The following is a 12211-nucleotide window of genomic DNA, read 5'->3' as shown; positions in this document are numbered from 1 at the left end:
TAAGCAAAGGATTGCAGGTGGGCCATTTCATGTAATACCCCCATAAAACATTATTCCAAAATAATGACAGCAAACAGTCCCAGCAGGGAAGGTACCTTTTTTTTTCTTTTCTTTTTTCAAAAATGTCCTGGTATAAATTATACAAACCCATTATTATCAATACATATTTATAGTGTTTAAATGTGTGTGTGTGTGTGTGTGTGTGTGTGTGTGTGTGTGTGTGTGTGTGTGTGTGTGTGTGTGTGCGTGTGTGCGTGTGCGTGTATGCATGTCCACGTATGCAGATCTCGAGAAAAATCTCTTGTAGTGCCGACGACTTCTCCATCGTCCTCTCCTGCTCCCAATAGGGCAAAGACTAGACGCCATCACCCTTTAAAACATTCACAAAGTTCAACGCTCCAAGCTCCTCCCCACATTTCTCTTTAACCACTTAAACCCTCCATACTTCGCAAACTAATACTCAGTTGACCAGCGTCGGCGGGTCTGTACTTGGTCCACTCTTTTCCCCCTTTATCATTCATTATCTCCTCACCGGGGAAATAGCCGATCTACTCACAACGTGTGTCGCAAGATCGGCCATATTCTGCAAATGTTCCCCACAGAATAGGGATTTAGCGAGGGTTCAAGTGGTTAAATCAAGAGGTACTTCAAAGGGAAAGAACAATTAAAAACAACTTCATATCGTGATTTAATTTTTTTAAGTTAAAACGATTTCTTTCCAAAAAAAGAAAAAAGGTTCTTGGAATTAGGTTGAGGTCCAAACTGCATCCTGTGCAGTTTGGTTGCAGTTGGACATCTTGGTTTCCAGAATACTGTTTCTAGATGCTTTCCTTTTATCTCCAGAACACTGTGTTGGAATATCCCTGTTTGTTTCCACAAACCTGGACGCAGGGGCGTCACAAGGGGTAGGAAAGTGGGACTGAGTTACTGGGGCCCAAGGTCGAGGGGCCCTAATAACTTTATCTATTCAAAAATAGCAGATATACAAGCTCACAGCGCGGCACCGAGTGCCGCGCTGCGAGCTTGTAGATCTGCTATTTTTGAAAAGTTGTGAAAATGTGTGAAAATCTTTGAATAGATGTATTTTTTAAGCGAACATTGCTATGTTTCAATAGTTAACATTCATGGGGGGCCCGCAGTGAATCCTTGTACCCAGGGCCCAGAATTTGGTGTGACGCCCCTGCCTGGACGATATGGGCCCTTCCTAAACACAGTAGCGGCGTCGCCATCATCAACATCATCCTCCTCTCTTGTCCGTCATCCCCCACCCCAGGGGACCCCCATGTCCCTCAGGCCTTGGCACTCAGGGTGAGCAGCTCAATGAAGGAGTTGAAGATGGTCTCCAGCCAGCCCTGGTTGGCCATGCACTGCTGGACCACCTCTTCCTGGCCAGGGTCCTCCGCTGCCTGCTCGATGCTGTCCGTCTGTCACGAGACCACACACAGTAACATTACAGTTTTACTCAGCACAAATTAAAACAGAAATGGATCCCATTAATACATAATGAAGTCAGAAGTCAGTAGCATTTAAGTATACTGTAGAGTGCAATCAGAAAGAACGGCTGAAGCTGAATCAATGTATTGAGGTTTTGGTATACCCAATATTGGACGGGTTATTAGCATGGGTGAATTGGGCTCCCTTTCTCTGTCCCTTGCTCATCCTCCCTCTCTCCTTTCTCATCCTCCCTCCCTCCCTTCTCATTCTCTCTCCCCCGACGCCACCCCCTCCCTCTCTCTCACGCTCTGTCTCTGATCTTATTTTCTTGCTCTTGTTTTTATGTATATACTTAATAGATATTGCCCACAGGTACTGGAGCAAAAATATATCTATGTATCCAGAAACCGTGTCCGTCCGCGTCCGTCTGTGTTTACGCCCAAACCCAATCACGGGCCACAGGCCATGTATTCCCGTAGCCAATCAGAGAGGGCAAAGGGTGACATCATAATATCAAGAAAGCATGTATAAGGTGCCCTCCACACTAGACGCGGTCACCGCCTCCTAGCAATTCATTTTCAATGAGAGGCGGGCGGCTTTTTCGGCCGTGCAGCGAAGTTTTGGGGCGGCGAGGCGAGCGGGCGCAGTTTTTGCATGCGTTGTGCATGCGTACGCGGGCGGTGAGAGATGGATTGTGTTCATCTTTGTGAAATACCGCGCAGCGTTTACTCACTGAGCGAGTGTGTTTGTGTCTCACCGCGGTGCAGCCACCGCTGATCCTAGCGGCAGCCCCGACGGCAACCGCCTGTAGTGTGGTGGGCACCTTTATTAGGCTGCAAACGGGTATTTTCAAATGTATGTAAAAGACGTGAGCAGCCCGAGATCGGACGGGTAAGGACGAGTAAGCATCCTTTAGGGATGGCTGGGTAAGGATCTAGTTCACGTTAAACTATAAACTACAGGTAGTTAGCTACACAGTAGAGGCTGTAAACTGGGGGTATATAGCTGCCTATGCCAGCAGAAGGTAGGGGGGGAAAAGCACACAGAAATACATTTGACCAAGCTACTAGTAGGTCTATACAGAAAGAGGGAATAGAGTAGGAATGTAGAGAAGGAATGACCTGGGATGCAGAACATATGAAATCATTGGGAGAGACAATTTCATGTAAAACAGAAACCTCAATTATTCCAGGAATTTGGAAGAGGAAAATGGGAGTGAAAAAAGGAAAAGAAAACCTAATCATAATGGTCAACTGAAAATGAGATACACAGGAAATACACACAAACACACTCACAAACAGGCACGCATGTACGCATGAGCGCGCGCGCAGGCGCACACACACACACACACACACACACACACACACACACACACGCGCGCGCACACACACACACACACACACACACACACACACACACACACACTAGGAAATGCTTTTTTTGTGTCATGCAATCTGCATTTGAAATGCTTTTAGTTATACTTCCCAGTATGTAAATGAGAGTAATTATGCACTTCTATTATGTGGTCAGTTCAGAAGTCTGAGGTTTGGCTGTTAACTACTTTATACTTCATTGCACAGTCATGTTGCTCGATAACAAATAATGATGTTTTTTCTGTTTATCAATTGCTCGATTGGATTCAAATTTCAAATCAGTTATTAGTCATAATATGACTATACAGAGTGTGCGTGTGTACATACATACATACATACATAATTATACTATATATATATATACCGGTATATATATATATATATATATATATATATATATATATAATTTACGAAATGTCTGTCCGCATGCTGACATCACTGGTACTAAAGATACTAAGATACTAAAGTCGTTAACAGCCGCATGCTGAAACAATGCCCGACATCCCTGACTGACTTCAAGGAACACCATATATGGGCATAAACGGGTGAAACAGTCTGCATGCTGACATCACTGATATTAAACAGTGTCTCCACCATGGAAACAGCCACATGCTGAAACAATGCCTAAATAATGTCTGTCTGACACGATGAAACAAGTGACCAAATTTGGAGATGACTGACATCACAAACTGGCCTGGACACGGAACACCATATATGAGAATAAAAGAGAGCCGGACAGACAGAGATAAGAGGAGAACTCCATTTAATGTATGGGCATGAAAGGGACACAGACAGACAGACAGACAGACAGACAGACAGACAGACAGACAGACAGACAGACAGACAGACAGACAGACAGACAGACAGACAGATACAACGGGTATTGCACAACTGGATGTCAATGGTGACTATTTTGCCCAACGGGCACCGGTCTGGGTTCTCCAACATTACTTCTGAGACTCAGGGACATTCAAACCCCTATACTGTGCACTCATATACTGTGCACACCCCCGGGCACAGGACTACTATTATTATTGTGGTGTTCCTCAAGGTAGCATACTGGGACCTCTGTTGTTCCTAATATACGTGAACGACATGACATCTGCTTGCGACTGCAACCTGTTCCTGTTCGCGGATGATTCGGCTCTCCTAGTCTCGGGCAAGGACCACTTGCAGGTTGAAAAGACACTTAACTCTGAACTAAGTAAGATCTGCACATGGCTTAACAACAACAAATTATCAATTCACCTGGGAAAAACTGAGTCCATCCTCTTTGGATCAAATCATAACCTCAAAAAGGTCGATAACTTCACAATCAAAGTGGATGACAAGGTCATAACGCGAAAAAACGAAATCTCTTACTTAGGATGTATCCTTGAAGCTAATCTTTCCAGCGAAAAGATGACTTCTAAAGTAATAAATAAAATCAACCAACAAACTCGTTTCCTATAGAGGATCGCCCCAATGGCCAATTTCAACACACTGAAGACCATAGCTGGTGCAATAATCCAGCCCCTCTTTGACTACCGAGTCCATGTATGGTATTGTGACGCCCCACAAGCCCTAAAAACTAAACTCCAAACAGCCCAAAATAAACAAATTAGGGTCCTGCTTAACCTTCCCTATCAGACTCACCTCACCGCTACTCACCAGTTAAGAGTGGGGTGGCTCAGAGTTGATGACAGAGTACAGCAACTTGCAATGGGCCTGGTGTACAAGATACACTACACCACTATGATACCCAAGTACCTGTCTAAATACTTTATAAACGTTAAGGATGTCCATAATTACAACACCAGAGGCAGTGCCACAGATCACTTTCAACCCAGAGTCAAAACCAACAAAGGGTCAAACTCGTTCTTCTGCTATACCACCAAAATGTGGAAAGCCTTACCGAAGGCCATAAAGGCGTGTGGATCCCTAGCATCCTTTAAAATTGCCCTGAAAAACCACTTAGCATCCTTTAAAATTGCCCTGAAAAACCACTTACAGGCAGCAGCCGTTCGCAACTGGTAAAGAAAACAATCCTAGCCCAGCCCTACCCTCCCCTGCCCCTTCTTTATATACTTACTGTTTGTTTAGACTTACTGTTTTCTTTTTTTTTGGTTCTTTCATTTTATTTTATTTACATATCTACTGCATAGTACTGTGTTCCATTCGTCTGTCATTCAATGTTATATGAGATACTTTAATGGTTTCCTGTGGAAATAAGCTTAGTCTTTTCTAGGATCTCCTTTTAGTAGACCTTGTACCAGTGAACTGTACCGTCATGAAACTGTACCTTTTCCTATGCAAACTTCTAATAAAGTCTTCAATCAATCAAATTATTTTTCTTTCCAAGCTTTGAGGAGGAGAGAGGCAGCCAGGACAAGCATAGGGACAAAGCAACCTTCTGAACGTGTCATGAGATCACAGCGACAGGCCTTACCTCCTTCTTGCAGTGCAGGAAGGTGTGATACTTGTAGTGGTGGAGGGAATGGTAGAGACTGTACACCCGGCATGTCTCTGTCGTCAGCTTCAGGTCCTGAGGAGCACCGTGTGACCAGGAGAAACAAACAGGTGTGGTGTTCAGACATGTTCAGTCTTAAGCTTGAAGCATTTCCAATATTGTCTAGTACGTACATAATGTAAACTATTAAGACCTGAGGCCGATTCTATAAACAGGGTTCCCACACATTTTTACCAATTAATTTCCAAAACTTTTTCCAGAATATTTAACCCAATTTCCAGGACTATATAACAATAATTCAGCTCAATAACAGGTCGCTTACTCCTATGCGCAACGCCCAAAGACAGGTATAGTAGTGTATGCCAGTGGTTCTCAACCTTTTCAGGCCGTGACCCCGGAAATAATCATATTTTAACTGGGGACCCGGCACCTTGACGAGCACTAAGAGTTGAGGAATTTTGTATAACACTGTTGTTCTATTGTGAAAATAGCAGATCTACATGCTCACAACGCCTCGCAACGCGAGGCGTTGTGAGCATGTAGATCGTCAATTTTCACAATTCCTGCCTCTAATATTTGACAATTTGGCCTGTGTTTAATTTGTAATTTCAGAGGTATTAACAAAATCAATAACCACAGACAATGCATAGCTATTTTTTCCATGACCTTCCAGGGCCCTTGATAAATTACCAAAACTTTTCCAGTACTGGAAAAATATTTCCAGTAATTTCATGACCGTGGGAACCCTGTATAAATGTCTTCTAAAACAGTTTGCTGGAAGAAAAAAAAAAAGAAAAGAAAAGAAAGAAAGAAAAGTATGTTTCTATGGTCAGTAGTTCTCAAACTTTTTCGTGCCAAGGACCACCAAAATTATATGTATTTGGCCGCCGACCCCATCTCAAAATATTTTGTTCCTGGAACCATTAGAATTCTCTTTAATCAGTTTAAAAGAATATACAGTATATTTATTCAAAGATTTGCACGCATATTCACACATTTTTCAAAAATAGCAGATCTACACGCTATGAGCTTGTTTATCTGCTATTTTGTAATAGTCAAAGTGAAGAATAATGTTTTTTTTTAGCTCAAATCTAAATGACACAGATGCTTTCCCGGTCTTAGAGTTTACAAAAGGGTCCATTTTGTTACATTTGCACATTTTTAATTGACACTGAGGAATATACTGTGTACTGTACATTGACTCTCTGCTAATCCTTTAACCTAAAGGCCAATATTTACACAGAAATAGACCAAGTAATAGGCTGTTAGAATAAATGTAATAACCAGCTGTATTATAATAAGCGTCCGTTAACTTAATTACCACTAATTATACTGTAATTGTGTTAGTCTTAAAATACAATTACTACTGTAGAAAAAGCACCTATTTTTGTGGCTATTAGAGACCTTGTCAGTGAAATTGCGTTGCTAGGAAACAGCTTGGGCCCATGTTTATTTCCTGTCAGCTACTCATATTCACTATAGCATTTAAACTGGAAATAAATGTGTGGACCCATTTACAGTGTGCTTATGTGAAAATGTCTATTGATACATTATTTATTATTGTTATTGCTGTGTATTTTATTGATTTCTGTAAATATAAAGGATTAAAATTATGGTATAATTAGTTTTAGAATGATGATGCACGACACCTTATGGCTTATACCCAAAAAGAAAAGATCACAATCTAACGTGTCGCATCACAGTTCATTGTTCCAGATCTGATCTTTTGGGCAAAGAAATACATTATTTCCATTCCAAAAAAAAGCAATGTAATCCTCCCCCCAAAACAACAACAACTATACATCCATTTTGACAACAAGGGCTTAAATTACCCATGTTAAAAATTGGTATTCAACATGGGACCATTGATCACTTTGCAAGAGAAAGCTTGTATTTATTATTCTGGCGGTTATTCAAATGTGAGGGAATATACAGTAGCCTACATTATGCCACTGAAGCCATGCGTGCTGCTTACCTGCTGCTTGGGCGTACTCTTCTTGATGCGGTTGAGGGTCTTGCGGTTGTAACCCTCGCCAGCAAGGTGCACTTTGACTGTTCCAGAGTCCAGGGCATCCGCCGTCATTTTGGGGAATATATGTAAAGCCTCCTAGGGACAGATAAGTACAGTATGCTAAAGACATTCCACGTTGGAGTCACATGGCACTCAAGTTTTGAATTGACATTTTTAATATTCCGATTTTTATCCTTTCGACAAAAAACGAATACAAATATATTGTTACCGGTATGTATATGCACATTTTCCCTATAAAAAACATCAATCAATTAATAATGTTAATCAGCAAGACCTATAAAGGAGGCATGGGCATTGTAGCTGTGTGTGGGCATGTTATGAGCATGACAATGTTTTGTGGTTGTGTGTGTGTGGTTATGAAAAGGCAATGGGCGGAAGGGATATAATAAAAAAGGACTGTCATTACAACATTGCAGTGCAACCGGAGTGAGAATGTTGTTGGAAACTAATCTTTCTTGAACACATGGAAGAGTACTGTGGCACGTTTTCATCACTGAGACAAACAGGATGTTGCAATGTTACAGCCTACTGTAGTTAAGACATAACGTAGTACACAGTACAGACTCCGCTGGTGTCATATGATGCAATAGTGGACCTCTCTGCTCTCTCAGCATACCGTACTGTATGTCCACTTGAGCGTGTCTGCACAACGCTCAGTTGCATGTGCATACCAAGCCCTGGCTTGCAGTGGAGGGACAGTAGCTTTTGTAATTGGCTAGTTCAGGTCCATAGCAACGTGGGACACTTATCGCATCGCCTGGAGGGACAATTATTCTGCGATGAATTAATTCATAAAAATGACATAGTTGTCGCGTCATTGACAACAATGGCCTGCTGGCAGTGTGCACAAAAAATAATGAAGCTGATCAGCCTAGTTAGAGTGTGAGATTCGCTCGCTGGTGTGCATGTGCATGCGCACACACACACACACACACACACACACACACACACACACACACACACACACACACACACACACACACACACACACACACACACACACACAGAGAGAGTTGACAATATCTCCACTTGGCAGAGAAAATGAGAACTCTAAACTCTCTATTAGCAGGCCCTATTACTGGACATTGGCCAGAGGGTGGCGCTACAAGAAAAGCCACAGGAATAACTAGGATTCTTCCTTGCGAGCACTTAGAACTTCAGGACTATGTGCCCACTTTATTTCGAGATACTGGAACTGGTTAACTGGCCCCTAAAGCATCTGTATTAAAGACCTCATGATGTATCTAAATTTGGAGAAAATAAAATTCTGGTGATTTGAGGGGATCAATTAAAGAGGCTACAGGACAAATTAAACAACTGCGATCACCGACACGTTGCCAAGCTTAACACATATATATTTTTTGTATACATATCATATGTACCATGAGGGGGTGCCAGGATGGATAGCAAGGGAAATTATAATTTCTGTATATATTGGTTAATTTATGTTTATTATTTATTTGAGTTATGTAATTATTTGCATGTTGTGTGTTGGAACGGGGGTGGGGGGTAGTTGTAAGGGCACAAAGAAGGAGTATTTTTGACATTACATTACTGGACAGTGGACACCCTTGTACTTGTCAAAATTATTTAAAAAAAGGGGAATCGCTGGAATCTCCGTCTGGGGCGGATTTAAAAAAATGCCTCTGGTGATAATCCCACCCTACATTTGCATACTGGTTCCTGATTGGTGGTAAAAAACAAAGAAGAAATACCAAAACGTTTGAGGACACAGTGCACTACCTGGTGCTGGGCACTCATGTTGACTCTCCTCAACAGCCTCCTCTTCTGTTCGTTGAGCAGGCTGTCAATCTTCCTCATAGGCGGGAGGTATAACTCATCTGAAGGCAAAAGAACATTCAGAGCATTTAGTCATCTCTCCAGTCAAACCTGCCTGACCATGACCGAAATATATCGGTTTGGCCGATACATATTGAGGTGAGACGCAGTTCTCAAGATAGGGGGAAAAAAGATAATGGTGCACTTTTTTCTAATGCACTTGTAATGAGCAATTTTTTAATGCCCATTCCTAGAAGTGGAGCCAGATATTAGTCAATCATTACGTTAAGGTCTTGTGAAAGTTACAGATCATAATCTTATGTCCCCCTTTAACGCAAAAACATTGCATCTGTGTCACTCTAGATGTTAACCACTGTAACCATTATTTTATACTTTAACGTGGCTCTTCACCGCAATGATTCGGCGGAGATTCATCGTTGGAAGAAGTCAGAAAGCGTCTGCTGCCAACAAGGTGCTGACGGCAGCTTGTCGGCAGCAGAGAAGCTTGCCGTTGATAGCGCTGTCGGAAGAACAGAACATGTTCAGTCGTTTCCCATCCCCGTTGGCTGTCGGTAGAGATGAGGGGGTAAATACTCCACTGTACTGTGGACCTCTAGTCTGCTACTCGTGCAGAAGCAAACCTAAATAAGCCAGAGACCTTTACCCGTCGCACATTTGAATTAAATGCCATGTTCTCAATTTCTTTCAATTCCTATACCAATCGATAAACTCCAAAGCAAAGCTAGGCTAATAAAATGCCTGTTTGTTTTCTCTTGCTGAGAAAGTATGGTCACATTTGGTATAGTCTGTGGGTGAAACAAGCGAATAGGTCTATGAAAACAAGCCTAAAAGAAGCGACCAGTTTCACCACTTGAGCCCTATTACATCAGCTTTTTTTTGTAATCTTGAAAGCAAGCCCAAACAAAAACTAGAAAAATATTGTTCCTTCGAAACAATTGTGGGCTCGCTTCAAGCCGGAAAACAATGGCTATAAAAGTACAAAATGTCAAGATAGCAGGCAGTGCTCTCTTTGACGTTACTGACGCAATCGGACGCTGCATGCGTGATTTGAGGCATTTTGTTCCAAAAATGTGTTATGCAAAAGTTGACCCGCTGGTGGCGCTATAACAGGCCAATGTGAGAAGGGCGGCATCTGTTCCTTGACCTAGTGGGAATGTGCTTGCAAAATTTCACGCACATCGCAGGCTGTGTTCATGATTTGAGGTGTTTTTGGCCACTTTATCGCTGCTTGCAGCAATATTTATTATTATTAATATTATTTAAAACAAATTGTGCACTTCATAGGCATGTTAGATAAAGGTCCTTCGATTGTGTGTAGAATGTTTCATGCAAATTGCAAAAAAGAACCCTAGAATAAAAACAGGTTTAAGCGTTTCACAAACTGCTCAAAATGATATAGCGCCCCCCTTTGGCCAATTGGGGTAAGATTGGTTTTAGTGATATTTGGACTAACACTCTACATCTTTGCCAAATGCCATGAACAAGTTACTTTGCATGTATGATTTAGAGGCAGAAGAATAATTTGCATAAAACTGCAATATTCATTGAATTTATTTAAAAAAGCATGTTTCAATTTTAAAGAAATCCGATCTGACAGATCTTTAGATATCGGTCCAAAGTTCACGTAAAAGAGGTTTTGTGCACGTGGAGCGAAAATTCCAGAATAAAAGCGGGTTTACGCGTTTTACAAACTGCTCAAAATGGCGGAAAATCGAAGGGCGGAGCTTACTTAACAACGACACAGATGTCTTCCGCTTGAGTCAAAGCACGCGTGTAACAAGTTGCATGTCTTCAAACGAAACGAGTCATGACTTATGCCCGTTTGAAGTTTGAATTTTCAAACGCTTCGTATAGCGCCCCCCTTTGGCCGATTGGAATAAAATTGGTTTCAGTGATACTTTGACTAACCCTCCACATCTTTGCCAAATGCCATGAACGTGTAACTTTGCATGTATGATTTAGAGGCCGAAGAATAATTTGCATAAAACCGCAATATTGATTGAATTATTAAAAAATTATATTTCACTTTAAAAGAAATCCGCCGAGACTATTTGACCGTATTGGTCCAAAGTTCATGTGAAAAAAGTTTCATGCGCGTTACGCAAAAATCCCAGGAGGAGATAGATTTTTACTGTTTTTCATATTATTCCGAATTGTGGGAGACCTAAAGGTCAGAGGTCAAAAGTTAGAGGGTAAAAGTTGTTCGGCATGAGGAGACGCATAAGTGTATACAGGTTTCATGGCTGTGCGTATAACACAGCATGGGCTATACCTGTTCAAAGTTCGCACTTTCCCTGGCTTGCAGTGGAGGGACAGTAGCTTTTGTAATTGGCTAGTTCAGGTCCATAGCAACGTGGGACACTTATCGCATCGCCTGGAGGGACGATTATTCTGCGATGAATTAATTCATAAAAATGACATAGTTGTCGCGTCATTGACAACAATGGCCTGCTGGCAGTGTGCACAAAAAATAATGAAGCTGATCAGCCTAGTTAGAGTGTGAGATTCGCTCTTTCGAAGGCTTCCTACAGCGCCACCATTTTATAAGTGAAAGTCACTTATAATAAGCACACCTGGCAACACACACGGCACACACAAATCAGTGCAAAAACAATGTTTTTTCGGCCGACAAGAGTTTGTGCTTAGTCTGTGCCAACTAAATGTCACAGACTGCTAGTCTGAAGGAATTGGAAAGAGTCTCTCTGTTTGGTGATCTTTAAATTCCTGTCTAAATTCCTTCTGTGTCCTTTCTTCTCTCACCGTCTGTGTCCTCCAGGGCTTGTATCATGTCAGGGTCCAGGGCCGTGCTGACCAACATCTCCACGTAGCTCCTAAACATCTCCCTCATGGCACGACTGTTGATGCCACCTCGCACGGGACCTACAGGACAGACACAGGGGAGTAAAGACGTCGAGTTCAAAATGACTTCTGCAGTACGTGAATCAATCTGCAATGTACAAGGTATATTGGCCTGGACGGCTGGTGTAGCCGTCTGGGCACCTATGCATGTCGCGGGTCGAGTCCTAATCCCGCCGACCTTTGCTGCGTGTCACCTCCTCCCCCCCCATCTCTCTCCCCATTTCCTGTCAGTCTACTGTAGTGTATAACTTTCAATAAAGGTTA

The 12211-nt window shown here is 42.1% G+C and overlaps 1 protein-coding gene across 1 annotated transcript in view; it reads right to left on the bottom strand.

Moving 5' to 3' along the window:
• Positions 1 to 1289: 1289 nt before the first annotated feature.
• Positions 1290 to 12211, bottom strand: part of prr12b (proline rich 12b) — a gene marked incomplete at both ends in the record, with an annotated part of 36721 nt that continues 25799 nt past the window's right edge. Inside the window, 5 exons of the mRNA XM_080723120.1 lie at positions 1290 to 1424; positions 5236 to 5331; positions 7232 to 7363; positions 9032 to 9129; positions 11849 to 11968. Of these exons, the coding sequence (XP_080579246.1) occupies positions 1290 to 1424; positions 5236 to 5331; positions 7232 to 7363; positions 9032 to 9129; positions 11849 to 11968 (581 nt within the window). The remainder of the gene's footprint in view (positions 1425 to 5235; positions 5332 to 7231; positions 7364 to 9031; positions 9130 to 11848; positions 11969 to 12211) is intronic.

This window comes from Nannobrachium achirus, assembly GCF_963921795.1.
Source record: "Nannobrachium achirus genome assembly, chromosome: 4".
Taxonomy (NCBI): domain Eukaryota; kingdom Metazoa; phylum Chordata; class Actinopteri; order Myctophiformes; family Myctophidae; genus Nannobrachium; species Nannobrachium achirus.
The sequence above is the reverse complement of the archived record's forward strand: the minus strand, read 5'-3'. Positions and strand labels throughout refer to the sequence as shown.